At 60.4% G+C, this 25,952-nt stretch overlaps 1 protein-coding gene across 2 annotated transcripts in view; it reads right to left on the bottom strand.

Moving 5' to 3' along the window:
- The window catches only part of MEGF8 (multiple EGF like domains 8), a 37,452-nt gene extending 11,675 nt beyond the window's left edge, over positions 1-25,777 (bottom strand). The window contains exons 1-30 of one of the 2 annotated variants that reach the window (XM_055146523.1): positions 24,829-25,777; positions 20,404-20,567; positions 19,824-20,030; positions 18,871-19,051; positions 18,716-18,804; positions 17,159-17,574; positions 16,459-16,604; positions 16,252-16,374; positions 13,970-14,124; positions 13,626-13,745; positions 13,164-13,308; positions 12,922-13,085; positions 11,445-11,645; positions 10,934-11,134; positions 9,930-10,169; positions 8,742-8,860; positions 8,531-8,662; positions 8,327-8,440; positions 7,665-7,913; positions 7,109-7,308; positions 6,669-6,879; positions 6,341-6,590; positions 5,742-5,874; positions 3,112-3,359; positions 2,924-3,034; positions 2,700-2,845; positions 1,890-2,097; positions 1,298-1,478; positions 792-955; positions 68-212 (exon numbers count right to left, since the gene is read on the bottom strand). In XM_055146523.1, coding sequence (XP_055002498.1) covers positions 68-212; positions 792-955; positions 1,298-1,478; positions 1,890-2,097; positions 2,700-2,845; positions 2,924-3,034; positions 3,112-3,359; positions 5,742-5,874; positions 6,341-6,590; positions 6,669-6,879; positions 7,109-7,308; positions 7,665-7,913; positions 8,327-8,440; positions 8,531-8,662; positions 8,742-8,860; positions 9,930-10,169; positions 10,934-11,134; positions 11,445-11,645; positions 12,922-13,085; positions 13,164-13,308; positions 13,626-13,745; positions 13,970-14,124; positions 16,252-16,374; positions 16,459-16,604; positions 17,159-17,574; positions 18,716-18,804; positions 18,871-19,051; positions 19,824-20,030; positions 20,404-20,567; positions 24,829-25,015 — 5,350 coding nt within the window. In that variant the 5' untranslated portion in view covers positions 25,016-25,777. The remainder of the gene's footprint in view (positions 1-67; positions 213-791; positions 956-1,297; positions 1,479-1,889; positions 2,098-2,699; positions 2,846-2,923; positions 3,035-3,111; positions 3,360-5,741; positions 5,875-6,340; positions 6,591-6,668; positions 6,880-7,108; positions 7,309-7,664; positions 7,914-8,326; positions 8,441-8,530; positions 8,663-8,741; positions 8,861-9,929; positions 10,170-10,933; positions 11,135-11,444; positions 11,646-12,921; positions 13,086-13,163; positions 13,309-13,625; positions 13,746-13,969; positions 14,125-16,251; positions 16,375-16,458; positions 16,605-17,158; positions 17,575-18,715; positions 18,805-18,870; positions 19,052-19,823; positions 20,031-20,403; positions 20,568-24,828) is intronic. The other variant, XM_055146524.1, reaches the window with a different exon arrangement.
- Between the last annotated feature and the right edge of the window lie 175 nt (positions 25,778-25,952).

Below are 25,952 nucleotides of genomic sequence, written 5' to 3'. Positions count from 1 at the left end.
TGTGACTGAACCGCAGGGGTTCTGGGCAGGGGAGCCCAGGCACAGTAAGGGATAAGGAGAAACTCACGTGTGAGGTCAGGCAGGAGCCAGGAGTTGCAGTTGACCTGATAGAGGAGGACGTCACTGCTGAACTCATCCGGGTCCGAGCGCCCCCCAAGGACCACCATGGTATCCCCTAGCAGGGCTGCTGCATGGAAAAGCCGAGGCTGGGGCTGGGGGGACAGGGATGACCAGTAAGAGCTCAAAGACCCTGTGACTCATGCACAGTCCCAACCTGCCCTCCTGCCGCCCTCATTCCTCAAAGCTGCACGAGCCCTCGCTCGCTTCCAACTCCTAGACACCGCCACACCCCATAAGGTTGGAGAGGGACCCCCATTTCTCCCTGATCTTGTGTCCTAGGCAGAGGCTGGGCCCCAGGAGGGGCCAGGAAAGAGAGGAGGTGTCCCAAAGGGCAACTGTCTCAAGGTCTCTACCTGGCACACTCAGGGGTCACATCCCCATGTGCTGGCTCCTGGGGCCTTGGAGGATGCCAGAAGGGGTCTTCCAGGGCTGTATCCAGAGAGCACAGAACTGGGGCCGAACCAGCCTCTAAACTCCCAATCTAGGACCCTTTTCTCCAAGTTAAGGATTCAAAAAGGGGCTCCCTGGGGGAGTCGCAGGTCGGTTTAGGGGGTCTAGAAAGTGGAGGGAGCAGAAATCCTGAGGTGAATTCATCCCTGGGACAGGGGGAAAGGGGAGGGGGCCCACCATCCAGCCACTCCACCCATCTTGCCTGGGCCATTGGTCCTGACCTTTGCCCCCTGAGAAGGGGCCAGCAGGCTCCAGGTGCGGTCCGGGCAGTGCAGAGAGTAGAGCTCGGGGGATGGGGCCGCCAGCTCCACGTGGAAGCGGAAACCCCCAAACACATAGAGCGAGTCGGTAGCCTCGTGGTAGACTGCAGAATGGCCATAGAGACCTGGGGGAGGGGGGCAGGCAGGGCATAGTCAGGAACACTCCCCACTTTCCCAGGCTCCCCTTCTCAGGACTGCACCTCTGGTGGGCACTAAAGGACACACAAGAGACTGGGGTGTGGTGGGGTCGGGGAGAGGCGTGTCGCAAGAGAGCAACAGGCTCAGTGAAGGGGGTCTGGGGCAGGGAGACAGGACCCCCGACACTGACTGGGAGTGGGCAGCTTATCTGGAAGTCTGGGAAGGGGTGATGGAGATATGGTACCCTAAGAACTGGAAGGGGGTTGAGGAAAACAGACATAAGGATCCCCGAGGGTGGCAGCTGCCCGGAGGCCCGCCTCCAGCCCCACCTGTGGGCGGTGTCCCACTCTGGGCTCCCGACACCCAGGTGCCACTGGCCAGCTGGTACTCGAGCAGCTGCTGGTTGAAGCCATTTTCGGGAGAATAGCCCCCCACCAGGATCAGGGACAGGCCTCGACGGGCAGTCAGGGTGTGGCCGGCCACTGCGGGCAGCTCCACGGTCTGAGGGGCCTGCGGGATGAGGGGTGTTAACCGGCATGAGGTCGGGTCTGCCCAATAGGTAGGAAGGAGACTCGGTGCCCCCAACCCTCCCCTTACAACACAAGGGTCAGCCCTGGGCCTCCCGCTCTGCCAGGGTCCCCGTGTGGGCGACCTCGTGCTCCAGCTCTGTGTACGGAGTGGCAGGTACCAGAGATCGAACCTGAAGCCTCCTATAAACCAGGTGTGAACTACTTGGGCCTCAGCATCCTGTACCCTCCCTGGCTGTGGCCAAGGAATTGACTGTACCCACAGGGGGCGTGGCCCAGCTTGACCAACCAGAGTAGAGCGTCCACAGGGTCACGTGACACCAGTGGGCCAATGGGTGCCAGCCCAGGCTGGGTGGGGGCGGGGCCAGCAGGCCTGGTTCCCTGGGCCACTTACCTTCTCCTGCCGCCACTGCAGGGTGGTGAGGTTGAGGACCCAGAAGTCCCGGGCAACGCCCGCCGCTGTGAGCCCTCCCAGCAGGTACATGGCACCGCGGCCGGCGGGCACATAGGCAGCTGCGTGGAAGGAGCGGGGTGAGGGGCCTGGGCTCCCGTCCTCAGCGCCAGCCAGCATCTGTGTCCACCGCCGCTCGCTCACAGAGTACCTGGGGCCGACATGCACAGCGACTTCGCTGTCCAGTCCCCCAGGCATCCCCTGGGGTGATCCCCAGAGGTATTCCAGCATCACCTGGGGTCACACTGCCTGAGGAACCTCAGGACCCATTGGAGGAACTCCCATGATATCCCAGCCACCCCTGGAGTGACCCGCTATGATATCCCAGCGCCCGCCAGGGTGACTCATCTGTGACAGTCATTCTACCAACCCCATATAGTCCCACCCAAATAAGTGTCCCAGGCCCTGAGATAAGCCTCCGTGACAAGGGTCCACATCCTTTGGGGTATTCTTCACCGCTGGTAGAGGTATTGCTGCATAAATCCATAACAGTGAGAAAATACTTTTTTGTGCTTTTGTTTGTTTTCACTTTAGGGCCACAGCTGGGTGTGCTCAGGGGCTGACTCTGTACTCAGTGGTCACTCATGAAGGGGCTCTGGGGGTTGGTGCCGGGAAATCAAACCGAGGCCTGCTGCTTGCAAGCTAAGAGCCATACCCAGTGTACTATCTCCCTGGCCCAATAACGAACTGTACAACCAACACCTCAGCCCCCCTTGGGTCACCGGAGAGGGCCTTCCCTCTATGGCTCTGTACCTGTACAGGTTCCCCAGCAGTCCCTGGGGCAGGCCCAGGCCCCCGAACATCCACAGAGTGGCCTCAGGTCCCTCCACCATGGTGTGTCCCAGGCGGTGCAGGAAGCGGCTGGCCGTGTCCTGGGGCAGGGGGGGTGGCACGAGAAGCTGCGCTGAGGCTGTGACCCAGTGGACAGTGGGGTGTGGGGTGTGGAGGGGGTCCAGGAGGGGAGGGGTCCCACTCACGGCTGACAGGCGGCTGTCCATGAGGGTCTCCCAGACCAGCTGCCCGCCGTCCAACTTCGTGGCACAGTCAGGACCCCCGAAGCCCTCAGCGCAGATGCACACGCCCAGGCTCTGGGGGGGCAGGAGGCGGCTCAGGGAGGGGCTCGGGCCTCCCAAACCCCACCCCCTGGACGGCCCCGCCCTTATACCTGGTTACAAGTCCCTGCCCCATCGTGGGCGTGGCAGTTCTCGGGGCACAGAGGCATGCGGCAGTGGGGGCCGGCCCAGCCCTGGGGACAGCGGCACAGTCCAGCGCCCTCAGCCCCGTCCTGGGGCACGCACTCCTGCGGGACAGGGCAGCTCCCCGGGCCCCCGGAGCCGCAGCGAGCAGAGCCCACGGAGGCGTTGAAGCCCCAAGATGATGAGCCGTTGGCCTCCCAGTGCAGCACGAGGAGCCCTGCGGGGAGACGTGGGGCTCTAGGGATGCGATGCGGCGTCCAGGACAACACCAGGCTGCACCCCAGCCTTAAAGACGGTTGCACAGAAGTGGGCGTGCCCACCCGTCACCTCGCTTCCTCCTCCAGTCACCACATCCCACTGGCTGGATAGCTAACGCTCTCTCCTGTGCCCCACTGCTGGACAGCTCTGCAACCAGCTGGACACACCAGATCTGCTCTCCCCACTGATCTTCCTGGCAGCCCTACCTGCAGCCCCCAAACGAGCCTTTAAAAATGTACTTCCGGGGCTACAGAGACAGGACAGGGGTTAAGTCGCTTGCCATGCACACTGCTGACCCAGGTTCAATCACAGGAGACGCTCAGAGGACTAAGGCGCATGCTTTGCACATGGGAGGTCTGGGTTCCCCGCTGCCCTGAGGGTCACCTAAGCACCACTGAGACCTATTCCCGAGCAATGTGCTGGGCCTACCCTGAGTAAAAGCAAATAAAAATCAAAACATGGGCCGGAGCGATAGTACAGTGGGTAGGGAGCTGGCCTGACACATGGCCGACCTTGGCATCCCATATGGTCCAAGTAACCCCTGAGCACCACTAGGTGTGGCCCCAAAACTAAAACAACAAAAAAAATCACCAAAATGTGACTCCCAGGCCAGGGAGCAGGCTCGGGGGGAGTGGGGGGTAGAACACATGCCTTGCACGCACACAGTTCCAAGTCGCATCCCTGGGGATGCATGAGGCCCCAAGCATCCCAGGGCATAACCCGGGAGACTACTAGCCCCACCAGCCCCAAGTAGCACTGCATCAGTGAACCTGAGCATCTTGGCAAGGCCAGGCCAAAAATCACCTGAGTGGCTCCCCAGGAACCCCGCCCCCCAGCACTGAAAAAACAACAGACCTCAAATGAAATTCCACTTCTGCAAAGAAAGTGTCACACAGCTCTTCTTGGAAGTTAGGCTCCCTTTCAACTGCTCCTTGTCCCCAGAAGATGAGATGGTTTTATCTTGGTTTGGTGGGAGACGGGGTTGGGCACACTGGCAGTGCTCAGGGCTTACTCCTGGCTCTGTACTCAGGGACCATTCCTGACAGAGCTCAGGGAACCATGTGTGGTGCCAAGGATCAAACTTGGGTTCGCTGCCTGCAAGGCGAGTGCCATACTCACTGCGCTACCTCTCACTTTTTGTTTTCAGTGCTTTATTTTTGATTTGAGGCTTATGGGCCATACCCGGCAGTGCTCAGGGGTTGCTCCCGACAATGCTGGGAGACCATGAGGCACTGGGGGTGGAAGCCATGCTCTTGCATGCAGAAACCCATTGAGCTCTCTCCCTAGCCCTATTTTTTTTTTTTGTTTTGGTTTATTTGGGACTACATCTGGCAGTGCTCAGGGGTTACTCCAGGTGCTGTGCTGGGGACTGGAAGGCACGCCTGGGGCTCCCGCAGGCAAAGCTTTAGCTCTAGCCCTTTGGGCCAAACCCATGCCTCCAAAGGCAAGTTGGTTCTGGGTCTTGTGGCAATGCTGCACCCCAGCATCTATCTCAGACATGTGGCCAATTCCTGGGGTGAGGGACTCACCAGGAGTGTGGTGGCAAATGCACACTCTACCCTCTGGGGAGACCAAACACGTCTCCTCCTCCTCCACTTCCTCGTCCTCATCTTCCTCCTCCTTGTCTATCTCCTCTTAGTCTTCTTCCTCCCCCTCTTCCTCCTCCCCCTCTTCCTCCTCTCCCCCTTCCTCCTCGTTCTGATTTACAATACAGAAGCAGAGCCCAACACTGGCCCGCAAACAGTCATGGGCAGGGCTGGAGAGATAGCACAGTGGGTAGGGCATTTGCCTTGCACGCGGCCGACCCAGGTTCAATTCCCAGCATCCTATATGGTCCCCTGAACACCACCAGGGGTAATTCCTGAATGTAGAGCCAGGAGTGACCCCTGTGCGTTGCTGAGTGTGACCCCCCAAAAAAAAAAGTCATGGGTGACCATGACTTTCCCATCTGCATCGCACCACGGTGGGTTTCTCACTTCCCTCCCTGCTTACATGCGGTTCCACTGTCCTGTGCACTCAGGAATGCAGATTGGCCTGTATCACTCCATCAGGAAATGTGACTGCCACCCCCAACTGAAAGTGTCTCCTGGTATTTGTCATAACAACCCCCAACAGAGATGCTCGGGCAGGAGTTCCCAGCCCAGCTGCCAGGCCCCCAGGCCTTCTCTCCAGAAAGGCAGCCTGGCTCACAAGTGCATCTGTCCTTCGTGGTAGAAACTGAGGCCCAGAGATGGCACAGGCCACCGTTCCCCAGAGAGGCTGCAGCAGAGGTGCTGGAACCACGCAGGCAGCTAGGAATGGGCGCGGGGATACAGAGGTGCCCTTCCCCGGGCCCCCGTACCAGACAGGGCCTGCACAGTGAGTGGCCTGTCCCGCCGCTGGCCGCAGAAGGCAGCAATGAGGCTCCGATCCGACTGGACGACCCCCGTGTCCAGGAAGCGTGGGAATCCATCAAAGGCCAGCACGTAGCTCAGCTGCAGGGGTGCAGGATGGAGGGTGAGAATGAGGAAGGAGGCAACTGCAGTTCTGGGGGAGGAGGAGCTCGAGAAGACAGGCCAGCTGAGGCTGGGGAAGGGGCCACCGAGTACCCTAGAGGCCAAGGGGCCAAGGCCCAGAGGCCACACTTCCCTCCCGTGCTCACGGCAGGCACCCTTCATTAGGAGCCTCGTTCTCACACGTGGCTCCCAACCCGCCTTCAGAGCCCGCACCCGAGGTCTACATCCCACCCCTGGGCGGGGGAAAGGGTGTTTGACGAGGGCCTGGGGAAGAGGGAATCAGAGTGGAGGAAGCAAGAGGTGATCTCAGAAGTAGGGGGGTGGACCCTGTCACCTTAGGAACAAAGGGCTGGGAGTCTAAAGGACTGAAATACAAGACCAACGAGGGTCCGAGGTTCAGACTGGGTGGGGAGCCCTGGCCCGGCCTCTGGGTTCCCGCGCTCACCGTACAGGGGGTGCTGCTGTCTGGCGAGAAGGTGAGGGTGAGTGGGGGGCAGAGGGTCCCAGGGGTGCAAGGCTGCAGCTCCTCAGTGGCTGAGACGACCCACACACAGTAGGAAAGGCCTGGCCCGGCTCTGGCTGCCCCGCCCCCTGGGGGCAGCAGCCCCCCAACCCGGCGGGAGCCCAAGGCCACCGAGGACACGTTGGTGAGAAGGGCGCGACCCCCACACTCCCGGAAACAGGAGCCACCAGCCCTGGGAGAGAGAGGTATGTCAGAGCGGTCACCGAGTTGCTGTCCCCCACCTCACCCCACCTGCCAGCCCCCAGCTCACCGGGGGTCCCCATAGTAGCCAGGAGAGCAGAGCTGGCAGTGGGCGCCCTCGGTGTGGTCCTGGCAGAAGCAGCGCCCACTGAGGTTGTCGCAGTGGCCGAGTCTCGGGTCCCCGTGCCCGTTGCATTGGCAGGGCCGGCAGCCACCTGAGCCCGTGGCATTGCCAAAGCTGCCAGGCCGGCACCGCTCGCAGTGGTCCCCCCATGTCCAATCTGCGAAGGCCCCAGCAAACAGGACACAGGGTAAGGGTGCGAAGAGGCCCCCACACCCCCCAGCCTGCCACTCACTCACCCTGGCCCCTCCAGGCTGCCTCACAGGAGGCCCAGGTGTGTGTGTTGGGGGGGGGGTCCCCGAAGCCTGGGGTCAGGAGCAGGGAGACACCCAGCCAGGGCAAAGGAACCAGAGCCCCAACAGTGCCCTGAGGCCCCTGGGGGCGCTCACCCTGGCACTCGTCGCAGAAGCCAGGTCCTCGCTGGCGGCAGTGGCTGTGCAGGTTGCAGCCACAGTCCCGGGAGCAGCGGGGGGCCGGGGGCCCCGGTGCCGGTGTGGGCGGTGGCAGGTCTGATGTCCAGCCCAGGTCACACACACAGACGAAGTCAGGGGGGCCGCTGCACACCCCATGACCACAGTCGTCCAGGCATCTGGGGGAGAGTCAGGGTGGGGACGGGGTCAGCAACCTCTCCCCCAAAGCACCATCACCAGCTTGGGCCCATCTGGGGAGGGCTGAGGGGAGCTGGGCTCCTATCTCCATGGCAACCCCCATCCCACTGGTGACCCCTTCTCTGTGGAAACCCCCTTTCAGCTGTCTCAGGGCAACACCAGTGTTCATGGCTCAGTCCTGAAGCAGCCCATGCTGTGCAGGGACCCCATCCCGCCAGTCAGGCACAGCCTGTGGGGTCAAGCCCCCCGCCCACTAAGAAGGTCCCCCTGCCGAAAGACCCCCCAGTACAGGTTGGCCCACCCGGGGTGACCCTCAGGAAAGCAGGGCCGCGCTCACGTGCGATTGCAGTAGGTGACGCCATCGCCCTGGTACCCTCGCTGGCAGTGGCACTCGTAGCTCAGGGGCGTGTTGAGGCAGGTCGCCCGCGCATGGCACCGTGCCAGGCCCAGGCGACACTCATCCACGTCGGGACAACGGGCATATGCCCAGCGGGCAGGGAGGGCCACCGACAGCCCCAGGCCCTCCCCTACCCATAGCGAGCAGTTGCCCCCACCGAGGGGTCCTGAAAAGTCCCCCTGCAGGCACCTGGGGTGGGAAGACAGACACACGAGAGACGCGAGAGGAGCGGAGACAGAGAGGAAGACAGGAAAACCAAAGGAGATGAGAAAGGGTGACAGCAAAAAGAGTGGAAGGACATGAGAAGTGGAACACGGGAGTGGGACACGGGGACGGGGAGGCCATTGGAGCAGGACACAGGAGTGGAGGACACGGGGAGCAGATGTGGGCAGTGGGAGGCGGGAGCAGGAGGGAGCCAGACAGCAGAGGTGGGGAAGGGGAAGACGGGCAGAGAGGCTGTTAGTTGCGGCTGTGGGAGGCGACCCCTGAGCCCTCAGCACTTCTGCCCCTGCCCCCACCTGCCTCACTACCCCCCACCCCACCCCCGATCCCGACCCCCTCACAGGACCCCTCCCATCTCCCCCTCCTGTCCCCGCCCTCACCGGCCCAGAGTAGGGTTGTCCTCGTTGCCACACCAGCCGCACTCGTGGCTCTCCAGACATTCGTGGCAGGTGAGGAAACGCTCACAGTTGCGGCACCGGGGCTCTGAGTGCACGCTGCGGGGTGCCAGGCAGGGGGGCAAGTCAGTGCTAGGCAGGGTCGGGTCAGTGCCCCCCCTCCACACACACACCCCTACGGCCCCGCACCTATCATCCCAGCCTCGGCAGCCGCCGTGCGGGTAGCGTGCCAGGTAGGCGGCGAACAGGAAGCAGGTGTGCGTGGACTGGCACCAGGCGCACTGGCTGGAGTTGGCCAGGCAGTCATCACAGCTCCGGCGCCTGCGGGCGGGAAGGCAGGGTCACCCCCACCAGCCCCCCCGAAACCCCACCCTCAGCCCCCTGGGCCGGCCCGGCTCACTGGCTGCAAAGTGGGGGGCACTCTTCTGGGCTCTTCAGGGCCCCCGGGACCCGGCCACGCCGGCTGCATGCGGCATCCCCTTTGCGGCTGGTGCTCTGATGCCATTCGCAGAAGGGGTCCTGGCGGGGTGGAGGGGGGAGCACCCGGCACCGGGGTGAGCCCACCATGCACCCACCAACCCCACGGATCAGCCCTCCAAGCCCACCCTCTGCCCCTCTGGACTTCCTGCTTAGGTTCATGATAACCAGGGGCCCCACCTCCCCAGTGCCCACCCAATTCTCTGGGTAGGGGGCCCCTGGGTGGGGTCAGAAGCAGGTCCAAGTTACTCAAACCAGGAACCAGAGGTGGGAGGGGCCCTCCCCCAAACCTCATTGATTGGGCCTGGAGGGCGGGCACAGAAAGGGGTTCTGTCCCTGAGTGTGAAACTCTGGAGTCCCCCCCAAGGAATGAACTTCTGGGGGAAAGAAGGCGCCCAATGCCCGAGGGCAGAGCTGAGCACGCTGACCACAGCTGGAACGCTCTTCGAATGGGGTGACAGCTCAGAGGAGCACGGTGCTTGTTCTGCATGCCTGAACATACAAATGTCCTCTGGCTAAGTGCAGAGTGGGATTTTCTGGCCCGCAAACAGGGACAGTGCTGACTTCTGGGGACACACTGCCCAGCCCTGTCCCCTGTGCCCCACCGGGCTCTCTCCTGCAGCTCCAGGGCTGGGGGGGACGAAGTTCAGGGGCTGGTGTACACGCACTGCATGTGATGGCCCTGTGGCACTCCTGGTTTAATCCAGCCCCAGCCCAGACACCATTCTGGTACCCCAAGTATCGCCGGGAGCCACCCCAGAACCCCTGAGTACGGCCCCCAAACAAAACAATTCAAGAAAGGCCAACAGGGCTGGGGCGATAGCACTGCGGGTAGGGCGTTTGCCTTGCATGTGGCTGACCTGGGTTTGATTCCCAACATCCCATATGGTCCCCTGAGCACGGCCAGGGGTAATTCCTGAGTGCAGAGCCAGGAGTAACCCGTGTGCATCGCCAAGTGTGACCCAAAAAGCAAAAAGCAAAAAAAAAAAAAAAAAAGGCCAACAGACCCCGGCTTTCCCCCTTATCACCATGCTTCCGCTGGACCCCCACAGGTGAGCTCTAGGACCACTCTGCCCCCAGCCTCCCCACACCCCCAGTGTCTGGTGGTTACCTGGGTGCAGGCATGGCAGTCGCGATGCTCCTCGCAGAGCGGGCAGAGCGTGGGCACCAGCACCAGCAGAGCCCCACCGGCCCCGGCTGCGGCCCCGCAGTGTGCCCCGCTCTGGCGCAGGTGGCAGGTGGAGCTGCTCAGGCACCAGCCGCAGCCCTGGTCGGCCAGGCAGCCGAGGCAGGAGGAGTAGGAGGCGCAGGCTGACGAGCGGTAGGGCTCCAGGAAGAAGAAGGAGATCTCCTGGCGGTGGGCGAGGGGCAGAGGACAGGTAAGCCCTAGGCTTGGGAGCCGCCGTGGACACGGCAGGCACAGAACAAGCTGGGACTGAGAAACACGGGCAGTCAAAGGGGACTGGGGAAGATCCAGAAAAGCCGAGGTCAAAGGTGAGAGATGGTCTGGGAGGGACCGTGAACAACAGTGGAGGTGGGGGGCGCACAACACGCCAGTGGAGGATGTGGGGGCGTTGGGAGTGCTGTGTGCATGGAACCCGCCCTAAGCTATTTTATAAAGCACAGTGCCTCAAATACAATTTTTTTTTAAAAAAAAAAGCAAGAATGGCAGGGCCAGATAGATTGCTTGAAGGACTACTGTGCATGTCTCAGAACAAGAAACAAAATAAAACAAACAAAAAATCCAACTATGAAGAGCAGATGTTGAGGAAGGGCAGGGGCAGGAAGGGGTGAGAACGTGGGCTCAGAAGCCTGAGAGATGGTGCAGAAAGCGGGGAGGGAGGACTGGCAGGTGCAAAGCCTGGAGTTTGAACCAGGCACTGCATGATCCAACACCCTTGGGTACAGCACTGGGGTTCTTCCCCCAGCACCCCTGGCCTTGAACACCAAACCCTCAGGCCCTGCCAGGCCCGGAGCTGCCAGGAGCGGCCCCAGGTCCCCTAGGACAGAGCAGCAGGTCAGCCCTGGGGGTCACCGAGGCTTGAGTTCAGCTCCCCAGAGTGCAAGGGCACAAGGCTGGGGCAAGGGGGCCAAGCCGGGGGCCTGGGGACTTACGCTGCCACCTGGCACGCCAGTGCGGTCCCAGAGCAGGGTGAGCTCGCTGTGCCCAGGGCCTGCGGAGCCATTGAGCTGCCCCTGGATCTCCACTGCGTACTTGTGGCCACGGCCAGGCAGTGGGAAGAGGCGCGTGGAGCCGGGCCGCTGCAGCCTCCTCGTCTCCTTCTCCTGCTGCGCCACCCAGCGCCCCACCTCCTCCTGGGGCACAAAGGATGGGCAGGGCCTCAGCACAAAGCACCCAACGCACCCCTTGCGTCCCTGCTGAAGCCGCCAAGAAGCTCCAAGCCTCCAAGCACCCACCTCCGGGGTACGAGGCGGCCACAGGGCAGCTTAGACTCCAACTGCCCTCTGAAGTCCCCCAGGGGACTGTCATTCGACAGTGAGCACTTTTCTCAGGATCACTCCCAAATCTATCCACACTGGAAGACCCCAGGTCTTTCTCCATGAAGGAGGCATCCCTCCAGCACTCCCCCGACCTCCATGCTGATCACATGACAGACCCCCTCACCATGTTCTCTGTGTCGGGACCACGGGCCATGCGGGCCAGGACATGCAGGCGCTGGGCCCGGGCCCACACAGCCACGTCATCCGCCCCCGGCCCACCAGGGCCCCCTGGCAGCAGCGGGTGGATGAAGCCGCGGTACACCAGTGACACGTCCGTCTCGGGGCTGGGCGTAAGGGTGATGGTCGTACTGCGGACGATCGAGACCTGCACCAGTCAGGAAAAGGGGGCTTGTGGGAGGGCTTCTCTGCTCCATGGGCCGGAGACGGTGAGGCGGAGACTCAGTCGGGCCGAGAGGAGACGCATTCCCTCCTCCCTTTCAGACAAGACGGGGTCACCCCCAGATCCAGAATGTTCCTCAGCACCAGGACCGCCCCACTGGGCCCCATGCCTTCAACCTAACCCTTAGAGTCCAGATTCAACACGCGCACAGTCGGGGGCTATGGCTTTGTTGGCACGGGTCTTTGCTGGAGTTTGAACCATGGCACTGCATGACCCAGCACCCTTGGGTACAGCAATGGGGTTCTTCCACCAGAGACTGTAGGGAGCCATCTTACAGAGCTTGGCTCTTATCGTCTAGTCAAGCGGAGGCTGCTTGGGATTCCTGTGATCTTATCATTTCACATTTCACCACTTGTCTCACTAGCCAACGGCCATGCCTGATCAACATTTTACTATTGTTCCTGTGGGGGTCCAAGCATGCATACCACCCCCTCCCACCAAAAGGTATAAGTATTGTAACTGCTGTGAATAAACTCTCTCTCTCTCCTCCTCCTCCTTCTGGCTCTGTGTCTCTCCATTCGGTTGCGTCCCCTCCTTAGCCCCACGAAAGGTCCTCCCTGCGGGACAGGATGATGCCCGCAGGGGGGACCCCACAAGAGACAGACTAAAGTATTGTCCCATGGAGTTCAAACTCGAAAGGAATATTACACAGCTGTGAACAGAAAAGGAAGACCAGAAAGCTAGTGCAGTAGGTAAGATGCTTGCTTTATACACAGCTAACCTGAGTTTGAACCTCTGCAACCACATATGGTCCCCCAAGACCTGTAAGGAGTTATCCCTGAGCACAGAGCCAGGAGTAAGCCCTGGATACTACAGAGTGTAACCCAAAAAAGGAAGGGAGAAAGAAAGGGAGGAAGGGAAGGAAAAAGGGAGAAAAGAAATGAAGCAAATGAGGGGTCATTTGCTAGGATATGTTAAGAAAAAGACAGCGTGGGGCCAGAGTGAGAGTACAGCAGGTAGGGCATTTGTCCTGCACATGACTGACCCAGGTTCAAACAATCCCAGCACCCCATGAGGTCCCCCGAGCCCCACCAGGAGTGATCCCTGAGCTCAGAGCCAGGAGTAACCTCTGAGCATCGCCGGGTACGGTCCTCCCCCCACCACCACCCAAAAAAGAAGTCAACAGGGAAAACCTGACCCTGGAACATGATGATTCTCAAGGTCAACCCCCTCCCCGCTGTGGGCCTTTCCCGTGCCCCACCTTGTCGGGCTGTGAGGCATTGGGCGGCTGCTGGAAGGTGAGCAGGTGCAGGCCAGGCAGGAAGCTCTGGGTGACACAAGCCTCCAGAGCTGTGACGAAGACGGGCATGGGCCCCCACCAGCCCACGGTGCCAGAGATCTGCTCCCCGCGGCAGCGAGCTTGCTCTGCGAGGCCAGGGTAGGGTCAGAGGGGGTGCGGCCTGCCCACCCCTGCCCACACCACCACCGCCAGAAGCCACTCACCGGGCCGTGGGAGGCAGCTCTCATTGTGCACACACCAGCCCAGGGCACCAGGGCCCCGAGGAGGAGCAGCGGCACTGCTGAAGGCCAGGCAGGCCTGACAGTCCCCCAGCAGGCGGCCCAGGCCCAGACAGCTGGCTGCTGGACACTGTGGGGAGACGGGGGGGCGGGGGGGGGGACAAAGGCTAAAGGGATCATGGTAGGGCTGGGGGTGAGGAAGGCTCGGCCAAAGGAGTTTGGACATAGGAGTACTGAAAGCGGGTTTGGCCAAGGATGGTGACAAGGCTTGGGAGAACTGGAGGATCTTGGGATAGGGTGAGAATGTCACGGGGATCCCCAGGGTGCCCAAGGGGCAGGTTTGGTGTCAGGAGTGAGAACTACCTTCCCAGTGGGTCATGGCAGACAGAGATGCTGTGGGTGGTACCTCACCCTCACCCTCCACCCCGTGCCTGGATGGTCACTCACGGCGCCCGACGGGGTCCCAGGAGGTGGGGCGGCTTGGCAAGACCCTTCACACCAGCTGCACTCTGGGTCTCGGGAGCACACGCTGTGGTCCGTGTACATGGAGCAATAGTCCAAGTGGTACTGAGGGGAGACAGGGCGCACAGAGGCCCCTCAGACCTGGCGCCCGCTCCCACGCCCACATCTGCCAGTTATCTCAGGGGACCCCAATGCATCTTAACCAGCGGTTCTTCCTCCAGCCCCAGGGGTCTCCCCAACTCCTCCAGAAACCCGAGGCCCAGCCTGCTCTCACAGCCATAGGAACCACCTCCCGCCAGCCCCCCTCTCTTGGCTTTCCCCATGCTCACATCTGGGGCAGGTGCCTGGAACACGAAGGGGGGCACCTTGTAGGCCATCAAGTCCCCCCGGGGTCGGCCACTGTATCCGCCAGCCACCAACAGGACACTGCCGCCAAGCACAGCCGCTACGTGTGAGTACCGGCCACTGGGGGGCGCTGCTCGGCCTAGGAGAGTGCAGATGCCCCTCACCTCAGACTGCGGCACCTTGCCACCCAGCCCCCCACAAGGCTCCCCAGCTCAAAGACCTGCCAAGATTCCTGGGCCTCGGCTCCGCCTCCTGGTCCTCTCTTCAATCCACCCCCAGCCTGCTTGGTGCCAGCGCCCTCTCCAACTCTCACTTCTCAGTGCTCACACACCCCAAGCCCACTCATCTTGTGAAAGAGCAGATCTTTTCTTTTTTTTTTTATTTGCTTTTTGGGTCACACCCGGCGATGCACAGGGGTTACTCCTGGCTCTGCACTCAGGAATTACTCCTGGCGGTGCTCAGGGGACCATATGGGATGCTGGAATTCGAACCCGGGTCGGCCGCGTGCAAGGCAAACGCCTACCTACTGTGCTATCACTTCAGCCCCAGATCTTTTCTTTTTTGAAGGATCACCCCAGAAGTGCTCAGGGGTTATTCCTGGCTCTGTGCTCAGGGATCACACCTGGTAGGACCATATGGGATGCCAGGGATTGACCCCAGGTTGGCTGCGTGCAAGTCAAGTGCTCCAGCCCCAAAGCAGATCCTTGGGGTCAGATATATGAATCAAAATCCTGGGGCTACCACTCACCTGGTCCAATCACATACTAACTTGTGTAGCCCTGGGTTACAGCTTCTCTGAGTTTTAGTTTCCTCTTGCCCTGGATGAGTTCCAGGCAGGTTTCCTGGCTCTCCCCTTTGCTCACCTCCCAGCTAGTGACAGCCTCTCCTTTCCCAGACACCATCTTCTCCATGACCAGCCGCCCCTACAGTGCTGCACTGTCCCTTCAAGTGGCAGACTGGCTTCTCAGGGTTGGTGACTAGCTCAGGGATGGCACCCCAATTCCAGCAAATCATGGGGGATAGACGATCTTTTCTTTGGGAAATCTCAAACAATAAAAGACATGCTCCCTGGATTGCTGATGACCACCAAGAAACCCAACCCTGCAAGAGGTCAAAGAAGAGCCAGTTAAGCTGGAGAAAAAAAAAATGGCTGGTGCCATCCTGTGAAGCACCTGGATCCAGCCAGACCTGAAGTCCAAAATCATTCACTCAAGTGAGCCAAGAAATTTTCCTTTCCACTGCAGCTGGATGAGCTGGATTCCTACCTCACACAAACAAGAGATCTGGCTGGTCTATGGTCAGTGACTTGTGACTCCCACACCCTCTTTCTGATCATCTGCTCTGTCAGCAAAGGCCACCTGGCCTGGGGACTCAAACTGCAAAGGAGGCTCTGGTCTACCTAATGGAGGAAATTAAAGGAGGGAGAGGAGGAAGAGGGGGTCTCTGACGCCATGCGGGGGCTTCAATTCTGATGGCTGCAGATTTCCTGGGGGCCCTCTGCTCCTGCCCACCCTTAGATGCTGACCCTTCCTTCCTCATGTCCACTGTCCTCAATCTATCTGGCAAGGCAGGGAGCTGCCGAGAGGCTCCAGGCCCCTGTAATGAGATGCCCAGTTTGTGAATCTGAGTTTTGGGGTCCTTCTTTTTGAGGGGGGTGTCTCAAACAGTGCTTAGGAGGCCCAGGGGTCATGGTCAGTGACTTGGCTCAGGCGGTACTTGGGGAATGAAGTCCATTCTGCTGTCAGTCCATTCTGCTTTCTTTCTGCCCCCATGGGCCATTCCCCACGGCCCCTGCAGCCCAGCCACACTCAGGGGGCCGCGGAGGGGCCAGTGATGAGCCAACACTGGCATATGTTCAACCACTTCGGCCCAGTCCATAGTTCCCAATTACAGAGGAGAACACTGAGGCACAGAGAGATGAAATTATCATTTTTGACTGGGGAGTGGGGGTTAGGGGTGGAGGTGTGTTTTGTTTTGTTTTTTCTTTGTGGCACCAGGGACTGAATCCTGAGTCAGTGCTTGACCACGGGGCTACACCCCCAGCCCCTAAGTAATGGTTTCTCTGTGTGAAGGGTTATCTGGGGCCAGCCCTCTGGCCTGCCATTTTCCTACAGGTGACCTGGAGAAGGCTGTGTCTGGGCCAGGTCCCAAGGGGCCACTGTCCCCACCCTGCTCTTCCTTCAGGCAGAAAACCCCAAGGCCCCAACAGAGTCCAGGTTCCCCATGGCCCTCAGGAGCCCCTCCAGGAAGCAAAGGGGTCTCTCACCCTCAGGAGTCCCGGGGGGGGCCAGCTCGGCCCCCGACACCCACTGGTGGCAGCCAAGGTGGTAGAAGAAGATGCCGTCCTCGTAGCACTTCTCCTCCTGGTAATGGGTGTGCACGTTGCCGCCTGGGAAAGGAGAGGAGCACGGCTGGCAGGCTCAGGGGAGGCCCGAGCACGGGGCTGGCACGGGGGCACAGGCAGCCTCCTCACCGTACACCACCATGTAGTTGCCCAGCACGCTGGCCGTGTGGAAGGCGCGCTCCCGGGGGCCCTGCAGCCCCTCCCTGCCCTTCAGGGTGGTCCACACCCGCCGGTCGACGTGGAAGAGCTCGGTGGCGTTCACCCTCACGGAAAAGCTGTGGTGGGGGCAGGGGGGAGGCAGAGGAGGGGCTCAGGGCAGGAGGGGGAGGAGCTCTGGGTCCACTCAATGCCCCGGGCTGGTGGGGACTAGGTGTCTCTCCCCTTACAAGCAGAAGCACCCCAAGTCTGACTGAGCCCTGGAATCCCATGGGGTGGTGAACACAGGGAATGGGGTGCCTGCCCTTCCTGGGCACCAGAAAGCTGCCTCCTGGGCTCCCCCCACGTGTCTCTCTGAGGAAGGCTGGGAAGGCACTGGGCTAAGCAGCAGGCAGACTGTAGAAGAAGTGATGCCTAAGTGGCTGAACGCAGGGACGCTTGGACGAGGGCACAGGGACCCAGATTAAAGGCTGAAGTCCGGGCAGGGTGTCCCAGACTAAGCACAGGCTTTGTGTGCAAGAGCATCACATGGTCCCCCCCCCAAGGACCCCCAGGACTGACCCTGACACACAAAGCGGCGGGCAGTCCCCAGCACCTCTAGCTGTGGCCCCAAAAACAAAACAGAAAACAAAGACTAAATGTATGGGGCGGGGAGCGGGGGCAGGTCACTCACCGAGCAGTGGAGGGCCTGTGTCCTCCATGAACCAGCAGGGCCCGGGAGGGCGCATGGAACACCATGGAGTGGCCGGTGGCGGCGGGAGGCCGCCCACCCGCCGGAATCACCTGCTCCCAGTAGCCCCTGTGGGGACTGCCGAGGCGGAAACGGAAGAGGCCAGAGGAGAAGAGGTCGTGCTGGGTGCGGCCCCCAGACACGTAGAGCCAGACGTCATCCACCAGGGCCGCCGCGTGCCCTGCCAGGCCTGGCGGCCCAGAAGAGCCAGAAGTGGGGGGTGCCAGGAGTTCCCAGTGGCCCCCAGCCAGCGGGCTGAAGGCCCAGACGTCACTGGTGAGGGACCCGTCGGCCAGCTCACCCCCCATCAGCACCAGGGAGCCGTCCCAGGCCACAGCCACATGGGAGTGACGGGCAGCCTGTGGGGGAGAGACCAGGAGACAGGGGAAGAAAGAGAAGCGGATAGGGTGGAACAGAGGAAAAGGAAGGGGCGGTGGAGACCGTGACACCGAGAGAGGAGCCGAGAGACAGCCCAGAGCAGGGAAATGCAGGAAGAGGGAGGCAGACAGACCAGGGGGGGAGGGAGGGAGGGAGAGAGGGAGGGAAGGAGGAAGGGAGGAAGGGAGGAAGGGAGGAAGGGACAGGTGGAGGAGGAGAAAGAGAAATGGCAAGGGAGTGAGGGAGGGAGAGGGTTGCTCGGAGGTAGCGAGAACCCAGAGAGACAAACACCATGGAAGACACGCAGAGAGGGGGAGAGAGAAATAAAAACCATCAGTGCTGGGAAAACTGAACAGGTCTGGGGGTCACAGGGGTAGGGAGGCAGCTGGTGGGTGCTGGGGGTCTGCAGACCCAGGGTCACCCATGCAGACCCCACATCTAACAGAAAGTGAGGGGCTGGAGAGGAAGCTCAAAGGGCTGATGCAGTGTGATTGCGTGCATGGTGCCAAGCCTGGTTCCCCAGCACTTCGTGGTCCCGGGAACAGTGAGCTGGGAGTAGCCCCCAAGCACCACTGGGTGCCCCCCTCCCCAAAAAATTAAGAAAACAAAGTGACGGGGTGACAGTGATAGTCCAGCGGGAAGGATGTTTGCTTGCCCACAGCCAACCCAGTTTGATCTCCGGCTTCCCATAGGGTCCCCGGAGCACCACCAGGAGTGTTTCCTGAGTGCAGAGCCAGGAGTAAGCCCTGAGCATCGCTGGGTGTGGCCCCAAAATCAGAAAAGAAAAATATCAGGAAGACGAGTCAGGCAGAGAGCACAGAGGTGAAGACGCTTGTCCTGCATATGACTGACCTGGGTTCAGTCGCTGGCTCTCATAGTTTCCCCTGAGAACCACCAGGAGTGATCCCTGAGCACAGAGCCCGGTGTGGCCCCCAAGAAATCAAACAAAAAGAGAGGAAGAAAGTGCGAGTAGGAAAGAGTGTGTTCTGTGCCATACCGGCGGCGGGGGGGGGGGGGGGGGGGCGGGGGGCACGGGGCGGGACAGACAGAACACAGTGTGACAGTGTGTCAGACAGAGTCTGGGGCCTGCTGGGGGCGACGGGGGCAAAAATGGGTACATACCGGGGCGGGACTCAGGTGCCAGCGCTCCCAGGTGTTGGCAGAGAAGTTGTAAAGGACGAGGTCCCCCAGGGCACGGTTGAGGTCCTGACCTGCAGAAGGAGGACAGTCAGCCCTGGCACCACGGCCAGGCCCCCAGACCCTGGACATGCGCTCACCTCCAAAGATGGCCAGTAGCCCAGGCGGGGACAGGAAGGCACCAGCTGCCCCAACACGGGCTGAGAAGGCAGGGTCCCCGGCACTCACGTTGTGCCACCAGCCAGCCCCCTGGTTCTCCCGCAAGTGCAGATCACAGGCGCGTCCCAGGAAGCCAGGCTCACAGTGGCATGGCCCCAAGGGCTGGGGGCGGGACAAAGGTGACGGGAGCCAGAGTGAGACATCATGGCAGAAAGCAGGGAGGGGACAAAGCAAGAGGCAGAGGGAGGGGGCAACAGAGAGGGTGCTGGGCAGGAGATGGACACAGGGACCCAACCAGAGGAAGCAAGGAGAAAAGAAGAGAAAAAGAAAGACCTCGAACAGGAGAAGGCACCAGAGGCCTGGGTTTGATCCCCGGCACCGGAGGATCCCCTGAGCACCACCAGGATGACCCCAAACACACACACACACACACACACACACACACACACACACACACACACACACACACACACACACACACACACACACACAAAGATCTAGAGAGAAAAAAACAAGGAAAGGCAGCAAGAAGGCAGTGGGGAAGTGATGGGTAGCGGTCAGTGTCGGCCTGGGGGTGGGAAGGTCAAAGTCAGCAGGGACAAGGTGTGACCAAAACACCAAGCTAATGGACCTGGCTTAAACCAGGTGGCCCAGGGCTGGGCAGGAGATGGCCCTGGCAGTGGGACTGGCACGAGGAGAGGGGATGTGCCAAATCAGAGGTGGGGCACAGACCAAGGTGAAAGGGGAGAGGTCCCAAGAAAGGGGTGCAGAAGGAGCACCAGGTGGGGGTGTGATCAGCAAGGAGAGGGGTACAGTGAGTGGTGAGGGTGAGACAGGGTAGAGCAGGGCAGGGATAGTCAGGCCTGGCCAGTCAGACCAGGGAGGTCAGAGTAGGGGCTGAGGTCAGAGACGGGGTCCCAAGGAACCAGCTCACCGAGGCGCAGGTGCCGTGGCTGCCACAGTAGGCCTGGCACTCCTGCTGGTCACAGGCAGGGCCCCCCCAGCCTGGCTCGCATACACACATGCCCGTGGGCTGGCAGTGCCCGTGGCCGTGGCAGCCGCCGGGGCACAGGGAGAAGCGGAAGGAGGCGTTGAAGCCCAGCAGGTTGTAGTTGGCATCGCTGAAGAGGTGTAACAGCATCTGGGGACCAGAGTGTGAGGTGAAGCCATTTCTACCCATCTCTCAAGGGGGTCCCACCTCTTCCTCTGTCCCTGTACCCACCTGGTCTTTGTTTTGTTTGCTTTTTTGGGTCACACCCAGCGATGCTGAGGGGCTACTCCTAGCTCCGCACTCAGGAATTACTAGTGGCAGTGCTCAGGAGACCATATGGGTTGCTGGGGTTCGAACCGGAGTTGGCTGCTTGCAAGGCAAAAGCCCTCCCCACTGTGCTATCGTTCCAGCCCATGCCCGCCTGTCTGATGCTGGGTCCCTCTCACTGTCTCTCTCCTGTGCCCCCTGGCCGTCCACCCTGGTCCTCCCACCACAGCCCCAAACCCTAGCCTAAAGCACCGACCTTGCCTGAGGCAGCCTCGATGGGCGGCGGCCGTGTACTCCCACTCAGGCTGGCCAGCAGGGGCCCCCGGGGGGAGTCGCCATCATACACGAACAGGTAGTCATATGTGCACTCCGTGTCCAGGAAGAGGAACTCCAGCAGGATCCGGTGCTTCGAGCTGGGGGCTGGGTGTGAGGACGAGGGTGGGTGTGAGAGTCAGCTGGGGCCAGCTCGCCTCCTCCAGGCAGCCCTCTCACAGCCAGCACACCCCGCTTTTCAGCATGGGAGCAGCTGGGAGAGGGCAGGGCCAGGGCAGCCCTAGGGGAAGCCTGATATAAGGCTGAACACCCCGCACAGTTCAGAGACAGGAACCCAGCCCAGGGCTGACCTGGAGAAGCGCCTCTGAGGACGGTGGGGGGAAGGGGAGTCTCAGGCCGGCCCAAATCCCCAGGTCAGAGAGGGCATCAGTGATACCAGAGCCCCAAAGAAAGAGGCCCCATGACAAAGGCCAAACAAGGGGCTCCCCTCTTTGGGGCCAGAGGGACAGCACAATGGGGAGGGCGCTGGCTTTACACACGGCCACACACCCTATGGGCCCCCCACCCCGGGCCCACTGGGAGTGATCACAGCACCTGTAGTCAGTGCTAAGCACCACCAGGAATGACCCCCAAATAAACAAGGGGGCCCCCCTTCGGCCCCACCCAGGTTCCCCTCTCTGTTCACCACATGGCTGAACGCACAGCCCTGCAGTCACCCTGCATAAAAATGCCTCTTTCTAGCCCCTGGCTGTGTGACCACGGGCCCGCCGCCCGGCCTCTCTTGGTCTGTTGCTTCTGCCAAAGCCCAGAAAGAAACGGTCCCACTGGATCCAAACCTCGCCTACCCGGGGAGAGCCTCGGAAGTGCCGGCGCCCATGGTCAGACCCGAAGGCCCTAAACACAGCTGCCAGGCTGGGAAGGCCAGCGCCGCAGGCAGTCAGCACTAACTCGCAGCTTAGAGAAGGTGCCCCTGGGCCACGGGTCATGAGAAGTGCCAATGCGTGCAGAGCGTGTCTGGCAGCAACTGGTCCCCACATTCTTCTGCTGCCAAGTCCGGCCTGGCTCCAGCGGGGTCTCTCTCATGCTACGTCTCTGGGAGCTCAGGAGACCAGCCTGTGCCCCCGCCCTTAGGACACTCCGCCGGACACAACCACTTAAGGGCTGTGTGACACTGGTCTTGCCAAGCCTCAGTTTCCGGAATGTCAACCGGAGCTAATTCTTCCCATCCCTTCAGCTACCATTCCAGGAGACGATTCTGATTGGCCAGTCCAGCCTCACCCAGCCCCCTTCCAGGCTCCATCCCTGGCGGGGGGCGGGGGGGGAGGAAGGGAAGCAAGGGGAGTGTCCTCCAAATCAAGCCCTGCTCCTCTCCTGCTTAAGAACCTTCTGGATGGGGGCTGGAGTGATAGCACAGCGCAGTGGGTAGAGCATTTGCCTTGCACGCGGCTGATCTGGGTTCAATTCCCAGCATCCCATATGGTCCCCTGAGCACCACCAGGAGTAATTCCTGAGCACAGAGCCAGGAGTAGCCCCTGTGCATCGCTGGGTGTGACTGAAAAAAGTAAAAAAGAAACAAAGAACCTTCTGGAGCACCCCCTCTCCACCCCCGAACAAAGGCCAGTTCCCTACACTGGGCTTTGATGTCTGAGCAGCCTAGTGGATGGACAAACGTGGAGCCTCTGCTCAAGCTTCTGCTGTCAGGGGCAGTGTCCCTCCCCATCAGCACATCAGTGTTCTCTCCCGCAGACCAGCATGCCAGGCGCCAGCCTGCCCTGCCCTGCCCTGCCCTGCGTGGGAGTTGTGCCAGCTCCCACACTAGAGCCTTCCATCAACCGCACAGAAAAGCAGCTAAGGGGGCTGGAGCGATAGCACAGCGGGTAGGGCATTTGCCTTGCACGCAGCAGACCCGGGTTAGATTCCCAGCATCCCATATTGTCCCCTGAGCACCACCAGGAGTAATTCCTGAGTGCAGAGCCAGGAGTAGCCCCTGTGCATCACTGGGTGTGACCCAAAAAGCAAAAAAAAAAAAAAGCAGCTATGCTGGGGCTGGAGCACTAGTACAGGAGGGGGCACTTGCCTTTGCCTTACAACCTTCCTGGGTTCAATCTTTGGCATCCCATACGGGCCCCAGCACAGCCAGGAGCAGTTTCTGGAGTAACCCCTAGGCATTACCAGGTATGACCCAAAAGCAAAAAAAAAAAAAAGCAGCTAAACTAAACTGCATGGGGTGGCATTCGAGCGTGCCTACTCCAGCTCCCCTCCCAGCCAACATACCTGCCAGACCAAACAAACCTCAACAAAGCTCCTGAAACACAGTAGCCTCTCTTATGTTCACAGAGGCTGTTCCCTTGTCTCACCAAGCAAACTCCTATGTATACCTCAGAACCCTATTCCTGGGCCAAGAGCCATGGTACAGCAGGGAGGGCACTTGGTGTGCATGTGGCCAACTCAGATTCGATCGCCAGCACCCCATATGGTCCCCCGAGCAAACCGGGAGTGATCCCTGAGCCCACCAGGAGTAAGCCCTGAGCACAGCTGGGTGTGGCCCAAAAACAAACAAAACAGTAAAAAGAACCCTATTCCTATATATGCTGCAGAAGCCCACCCTTGTAGAGCCCTCTCACTCCCTCCTCAATCCTATCTACCCAACCCCTGAGGCCTCTTCCATCTCAGCACTAGGAAGGCTGAATGGGGCCTGGGCTTGTTTCCCCCTCTGGCCTCAAAGACCTTGAGGGCAGTTCCTTCTCCCAGGAACTCATTTCCTCTGTGGGCTGGCAGAGTCCTACTGTTCCTTTAAGCTGCAGCTCAAAGGTCCTCTTCCAGGAAGCCCTCCCTGATCTCTCCTACCATCCAGGTCACAAACCACCACTGGGTATGGAGATCCTCCATCACAATCCTGATGGAGGATTGTCCCCTCTGGATGTCACCATCTATAAATCCTTTGCCTCCCCCTCTGGATTCCAAGTCCCAAATCACTGGGAATGGCTGGGAATGGCTGGGTCTATACTAAGTCCCAGAGATAAATATATCTGGCACATGAAAGACTGGGGAAAACGGGGAACCAAAGCACTCTTACTGAAGTAATTAAAAAAAAAAAAAAAAAGGACCAGAACAATAGAACAGAGGGTGTGCTACCCCAGACAGGTAGGGCATTTGCACACCTTGCACGTGGCTGACCGGGTTTGAGCTCAGGCATCCCATACAGTCCCCCAAGCAATGCCAAGAGTATTCCTCAGTCTGAGCCAGGAATAACCCCTGAGCATCACCGAGTGTGACCAAAAAGAAAAATAAAAAAGAACAAGTAAAAAAAAAAATTTTTTTAACAAACAAAAAAGGGGACTGGAGAGACAGCACAGCAGGCTAAGTGCTGGTCTTGCCTATGGTCCACCCAGGTTCAATCTCTGGCCCCTGAACCCCACCAAGAGTGATCACAGAACTCAGAGTCAGGAGTAAATCTCTGAGCACCACTGGGTGTAGCTCCAAAACAGAACAAAACCAATAGTCGAAAGGCCAGAGAGATGTCTAGCAGGCAGGATGCTTGCCTTGCATGAGGCCAAACTGCATTGGATTCCTGGAACCTCATACAGTCCTTAGAACTCTGCCAGGAGTGATCCTGAGAGATGCTACAGGGGGTAAGGCACTTGCCTTGCATGTGGCAGATTCCCGGCACCCATAAAGTTCCCTGAGTGCAGCCAGGAGTGACATGTGAACACAGAGCAAGTAATAAGCCCTGAACACAGCCAAGTGCCTCCCCCTAAAAATAATAATAATAATAATAATAATAATAATAGTAATAACAGAATGGTGACAATACAGGTGGTACGGAACTTGCCTTGCACACAGCTGAACCTGGTTTCACTCTTGGGACCGCAAATGGACCCTGAACATAACCAGCAGTGATCCCTAAGACAGCACCAGGAGTAAGCCCTGAGCATCATCAAGTGTGGGCCTCCCCCCAAAAAGCAACAAAACTAACAGTAAAAATCCTAGTTTCTTTTATTGAGCAAGTACTATGGGGCAGGCAGGCTAAATACTTGTTCTCATTGAATCCCCCATCACCTACTAAGCTGGGTCCTGCCATTATGCTCTGCTGAGGGCAGGCAAGTCAAACCTCAGAGACAGGAAGGGAGCCACCTGTCCAAAGTCCCAACGTGGATAAGAAACAGCCAAATTCTGCACCGGGTCGGGCTTGGAGCCTCCAACAACTGCACAGCGCATCCCTCTTGCTCTCGGGGTCCAGGTGCCACTTCCCCATCAGGCTCTACGGCCTTCCAGGGCAGCACCCACACTGGCTGCATTTTAGAGCAAAAAGCGGGGACCAGAAGGGGCTCTGAGAACGCAGCGAGCGGGAAGAAGCGGGGCGCAAGAGAATGAATTAGCGGGCGCGCCCCCACACTGCCCCACTCACCCTCGATGAGCCACTCGCAATTGCCATTGACGCTGTAGTTGCCCGCGCCATCCGTCACGAAGCCCGGCGCCTCCCGCAGCACTTGCCGCTGTCCCTTGCAGTCCCCCGCCTGGACCCCCGGGGCCAGCGGCCCCAGCACGGCCCAAGAGAGAGTCAGGGCGGCGGCCAGAGCCCGGCGCAGGGCCATCTCGCCTCCTCCCGCACCGCCTCTCACTGACGGGACAGGCCTTCCAGGCGGGACGGCTGCAATGCGACCCCTACAGAAGCAACATGGCCTCGGAGACCCGGAGATCCAGGGATCACGGTGCCCACCCGGGGAAACGCCGCGGCGGATGGACTCAGGAAGGCGAGGGGTGGCCCTAGAGCTCCATGGAAGCTTCTGTAAATGGGGTCGCTGCGCACGGGCCGACCCTAGGGACCGTAGGAGGCCCCCAGAGACACGGGCCCCCCTAGGCTGGCCGGCCCTACAGGCGGCATGCAGCAGTTTCGAGGCGGGCGCTGCAGGCCGCAGCGGACCTTATAGACGGCTGGGTCACCAGGGGCGACGGCTCCACAGTCCCGCACCCGCCTCCACAGCGGTGCCGGCGGGGCCAGGCCAGCCCTGGTAGGTCCCGGGGAGACCCTTCCAGGCGGGGGCGGGGTGAGACCGGCTGCTGGGGGCGGAGCCCGTCGTCGGGAGCTCGGGCCTGAGCCCCATAGACGCGCTCCCAGGTTCCCCCACCCGCGCCTCCCTCCAGAGCCGGATGGGACAAGCAAGAGAGACGAGGGATGCTCTGGCCAGAGCGGCCCCGGGAAGACCCGCTGGGAGGGCAAAGTGGGCGGGGACCGAAAGGGCGCTGTGGGAGGAAAGGGGAGGAGGAGGAGGAGGCGAGAAGTCTCCGAGCCGCAGGTCAGAGCGGCCTTAGGAGGACCGCGGAGCCTCCAGGCCCACCCCTCCGCCACAGGAGACTTCCGGAAACCTCTCCGCCTATTCGTTTGCCAGCCGCATGCGCGGCAGTGACCGCCTTGGCCGAGAAGAGACAAATACGCACGCGCAGTGTTTAAAAAAGTAGTTTGGGAGCCCGTGGCTGGGCCCGACCAGTGCCACTGGAGGGCGCCTCTGCCTTTGAAAGGAAAAGAGAGGG

This window comes from Sorex araneus, chromosome 8, assembly GCF_027595985.1.
Source record: "Sorex araneus isolate mSorAra2 chromosome 8, mSorAra2.pri, whole genome shotgun sequence".
Lineage (NCBI taxonomy): Eukaryota > Metazoa > Chordata > Mammalia > Eulipotyphla > Soricidae > Sorex > Sorex araneus.
This window is presented reverse-complemented; position numbering and strand designations above follow the sequence as displayed.